General features: G+C 39.0%; 1 protein-coding gene across 1 annotated transcript in view; it reads left to right on the plus strand.

Moving 5' to 3' along the window:
- The window catches only part of nbas (neuroblastoma amplified sequence), a 230152-nt gene extending 225408 nt beyond the window's left edge, over positions 1 to 4744 (plus strand). The window contains exon 53 of the mRNA XM_015392244.1: positions 3799 to 4744. Coding sequence (XP_015247730.1) covers positions 3799 to 4074 — 276 coding nt within the window. The 3' untranslated portion in view covers positions 4075 to 4744. The remainder of the gene's footprint in view (positions 1 to 3798) is intronic.
- Positions 4745 to 5083: the final 339 nt, after the last annotated feature.

Below are 5083 nucleotides of genomic sequence, written 5' to 3' on the forward strand. Positions count from 1 at the left end.
AGCCAAAAAGCAGAGACAGGAGCAATTGTCAAAATTTTGGTGTCCTTCATTCTATTTCATCCTGGACACTACAGAAAATGGGCTTAAAGTGTAAAAAACCGAACTTCTCCTTTAATCATTGGTATAATTAAATCTTTTGTCATGTTTTTGTGTGCATAAAATGTCTTAGGAGACAACACTCTTTTAAGATGCACCGTTTTCATTTGTTGTTCAGTTGTCATTTTAGTGACATAGCTTCAAGCAGACAGTGAAAGTGCTAGTGCAAATGTGGCAGTGATAAGCAAAATGAAGGTGTTAATCATTTTTATTCAAAAATAATAATTTTTCCATAGTATTTTAATCTGATTGGAAGTTATGTGTCCAAACAATCTTGTGGTTAAAACATCCATCCATCCTTTTTCTGTCAGGCTTATCCCTGCTGGGGTCGCGAAGGGTGCTGGTGCCTATCTCCAGCTGTCAATGGGCAGTTTTTATGATTTTCCGTAACAGGATCGTTTACAATATATGGAATTCAGTTTATTTATAAGGCACCAGTTCCCCGCAACTGTCATCGCGCCTTACAAGTCAAACTGGTTTAGTTACTACCCAAGTCTGATTTATCTGTCTCCATTGCTTTCTAAAACAATCAGATCAATCATTCCTACATGTCAATCCAAAGCTTAAAGCAACATCAAATTCAAATGATGTAACTAGTTATCCAGGAGACACACTGCAGTTGCTTCTTAAAAACAGTTTAGGCAAATTAAGAAAAATCAACACTGCTAAGTTTTATTTAGACACACTGTCCAAACATTACTTACATTAAATGTACCTTTCTTGTCTTTACTTTTTTCTTAGCTTTCAAAATAGATCAACATACTCACCAGCTTACGTACGATGTTGAAAATTTTTTGGGGCAATGAAATGTAAAGGTCTGATCCAAAGTGTGAAGGTATTTTGAAATGGTTCACTTTGTTTCTAGTGTGTTTTGAGTTCCCGGAAACCATTGTACCACCAGCTGCTTTAAGTGCTTCTCTCTTAGGCTCATCTCCTTTATCGTTGGTTTCCACTTCTTTCTCTTTCGTCTTTTAATTGTCATTAAGTTGAAATGACCTCGTCGTCCATCTCTGTCCCCCCTGCTCCAACTTGTCACTATTCATCCCCTCGTGTCTGTCAATGGAAAGCCCAGAAATTAAATTATTACTCATGCATGACATACAGAACTATATCTCCAAAAGCATTATCTGTCAGCTCTGTCATCCCTCAGTCCCAAAGTAACCATGCACTTTTGGTCTACTTGAACTAAAAATGCAGACAAATCCTGAATACTAATGCTTTTGGAGATCTTGTCTCGATCAGTATTTCTACCACGGCTCTGTCATCATCAGTGACAGCAGCTAAATATTTGTCAAGTCTCTTGTGAAATACACAGTCCCCATCATTCCATCTATTGTGCTTTTTATAAGGATGAACTGTCCTCAAAGCAAGAGATGGGGGTGGGGGGGAGGCTCACAAAGTGCAGGGATATTTTAGATGTAGGAAGGGAGCTGAAACTCATCTGCCATCTCCACAAAAAGAGGACAAAACATGGGGCCACCATTTATAATTGATCTGCTTCAGCTCCAGAAATACACCGACAAGGACTGTCAGTTGTCTCTGCTCCCATGTGTAAAGCTGCACAAAGTGTGAGCTTAATAATGGAGGGAGCAAACAGGTGAGGGGTCACAGAGGAGAAGGGCTGAGTCACAGTAAGAGGCAGAGAGAAGGCCTCTCAACCCTGAGCTTTTCCATGCCCTGCACACCACTCACTGCAGCATTTAGTGGGTGGAATTTGCATGTAATTGACTGATGTAAGGAGGCAGATGATGTGATTAAAATATTACATAGAGGTTGGTTTGTGTGTTTACTATTCTTCCTTTGGAGGCTGACTGTTCCTCTTGAAATCAAAAGTGACTGTAGAGAAGTGTGTGCATGAGAGGGCTCCTCCCAGAGCGAGTGGTGGTCAGCCTCTGGGTCAGTGGAAGATGTGATGCGACACCGTGACCCCATCAGGTTTTGTCAAGCATGGGACATTGTAATCACTTACAGCTCTCACATTGCGCTGCTGATGCAGAAATGTTTCCAGTGCTTCAACAGCCACATTTTTTTTTTTTTTTTTTTTTTTTTTTTACAATGTCCTCCAGAAGTATCCACACCATTTGGACTTTTTTTTTAAGGTTAATTTTTTGCAGAACCACAAACTACAGTAGGAACACTTGAAATTGTTTTATGTTATTCATTCCCCATATAAGTAAATGTTTTTCTTAGTCACATTAACTACATCTGTAAGGTTTTTGGGCTAATCCAGAGTTGTTTGAGCATTTTTTCAATCGTTAATTTTTAAAGTTTTGGCATATTTATATTGCTCTGTGGTTTTTAAATTTTATTATGGGAATTTCTCGATCTAAAGCCCTTTATTGCAGCTCTGGATGTGTTTTAATCCATCCTGCTGGAAGCTGGAGAAACATCCCCGTCCTAAGCATTTCTACATTTTTATTACAGGTTTACCTTGGACTTAACTCCATCCATCCATCCATCTTCTAATAAAACCTTAGCTCTGCTCTTCTTAACATAAAATAAATTGTATCCTTTCATCATGATGCTGACATCACCGTAATTCATTTTGGTTTTCAAGGTGATGTGCACTGTCAAGTTTTCCTCCTCACTTACCTCACTGGTAGCTGTTTCCATCATTTTAAAATGTGCATAAAACCAAAATAATGAAAACACATGCATTGTGTCATAACCTAACCCTGCTCTAAATCTCTCTGCATCTTTCATTCTAACCTGTCTGCAGGCTTTTCTGATTCAGTTTATTAATTTTGATTCTTTTACTGTTAGATATATTTCCCACCTCTATGCGTTCTATTTTGGTTCAAGTCGTTGATTCATTTGTTTACGCTTTAATATTTTCCAGTTGTTGCAAACTAAACCCATGCAAACTAAGAGAGAGTTTCAGTCTGTTTATCTGGGATCAGGAGCAAGACAACCGAATGTAAACCGAAAGTGATTTTGTCCTCAAAATGGATTCTAAGAAAAAGTGTTTGAGGTTAAATTGTGCTTTATGCTTTATAAAAAGACGCATAGCCTTTGTAAAAAATGATTTGTACCATATCCAACAATGCAGTAGTTACCTGGCTATAGGAAGATATTTGGCTCAAGCTTCCAGTGCAGCCAATTAACAGCTTTAGTTTGCTCAAACACCTATCAAGTACAATTCCTGCAAGCGTTAAGGGATGGTTGTATTAGTCCATACTGTGACATCACTGCTGTGTTAATCTCTACACAAACGAACTGCACCAAGTGGGACATGAGCCAGAATTAGTTTAAAGTGAACTAAACACCTCCAGTGGGAAAACACCCTAATAAATATCTGTATTTACATCAAGATTAAATTGCACACAGGGGATTTGATTTACTAATTAGGTGCTACTGAAAATACCTTTAGTGGGTTGTAATTAGAGGCATTAAAATAAAGATCTCAGATGATTATTTGTAACGAAAATGTTAAATTTATCCTCTTTTCAATTTTGCATGATGTTCCGTTGTTCTAACAGACAATTAAACACCAATAAAATACACTGATTTTTGTGGTTTTATTGTGTTAAAGCCAGTTTATCTTTCAGGATCTCATTTAGTCATGTTAAAGACAGCTGATAACATCTTGTTTTTTTATGATTTCTATATAGATTAACAGTCCTCAAAAAAGTAGTTTGTATCATTCAGCTTTTATTATGTGTCTGTTTACACTTGTTTGACCCTTTCTTTTTGTCACTACAGGAAACTGCCGCCTCCTGCGACACAGAGTTGCTTTCGTTGCTCCTGGACGCGGGCCTCTTAGTGGGCTGTGTGTCCTCGGCTCTGTACCCCCTGCTCTGTTCCCACATGCTGTCCAACCAACAGGAGGGTGGTTGGGACGTGGAGAAGGCTGCTGCGGACCTGATGGCGGCGGGCCACAGGCCAGAGGCGGGCTCCCTGCTGCTCGCTCACCGCGGTACTCACCAGGCCCAGTTCACCTTCAACTCTGCTTTGGCCGTGCTGAAGAAGTGGCTGTGAGGAAGTTAAAAAACAACAGGATAAAGAGGATTTTGTTGACCACAAACCCCAACAGTAAAGTAGACCTACATAGGGAGGATAGAAGTACTAGCAAGCCATATATCTGCATTTAATTCACTAATTAGGTTTTGGGATCATCAAGAGAAAACATGTCAACAGCAAACGGCATACTAGGTGAAGCCTTTAAAGCTGAAATATCGGCTTAATTAGAAATGTGCACATAAATATACAACCCCAACCTCAGCTGTGAGTCACGACTGAGTGTTCAGATGGAGGAACTAATCAGAAACTGCACAAGTTCCTGGCATTCATAGATGCGGAACGTCTCCTATTGTGTGATAAAGTAATGGAGCAGTAGCTGAGAGCGGTGGGTGGATATTGGCCTATTGTTCCATGACAGGTTTCCTCTTTAACGTCACGCCTTTAAACACCCCACCTCTGCTCCGTTGTTTTCTCCCTAATAATAACTAATTAATTTCCTCTAAGCAAATTAGCCCCGCCGCTTCTCCATGCTGTTTGTGTGTGGCTTAGGAATAAACATGTATGTGTGTTTACGGCAGCGATGTCGGCAGGATTTGTTCCCGCTAAATCAATACAAGATGATTGTGGTTTTCATGCCGTCCCACCTATCAGATCTGAAATAAAGGAACACATAATGATAATGAGGCATTGTGTTTTCATTTTATGCATCTCAGTTTCTTTGTTGGAAAGAACAATACATCATTGTGGATTTTTTTCCTTCTGTAATCATTTATAGATCACTGGGAGGTCTTATCTTTGGCGGAAGAGAAATCTTTTCTTAACCTTTTCTCAAACTTTCTTTTAAATAGAGGGATTACAAAGATGTTACCCTTTCAAATGAATACATTCAAAACATTTGCATTATAATTGCAGCAATTTCACATTGTTCTTGGGATAATTACAACCATCTGACCCAAATAATGATGATGTATTTATCCTGGCCCTATAATGCACTTTTTGTTGCGTTGCACAATTATTTTAAAGTGTT

Source organism: Cyprinodon variegatus, unplaced genomic scaffold (assembly GCF_000732505.1).
Source record: "Cyprinodon variegatus isolate N-32 unplaced genomic scaffold, C_variegatus-1.0 Scaffold581, whole genome shotgun sequence".
In the NCBI taxonomy this organism is placed as follows: domain Eukaryota; kingdom Metazoa; phylum Chordata; class Actinopteri; order Cyprinodontiformes; family Cyprinodontidae; genus Cyprinodon; species Cyprinodon variegatus.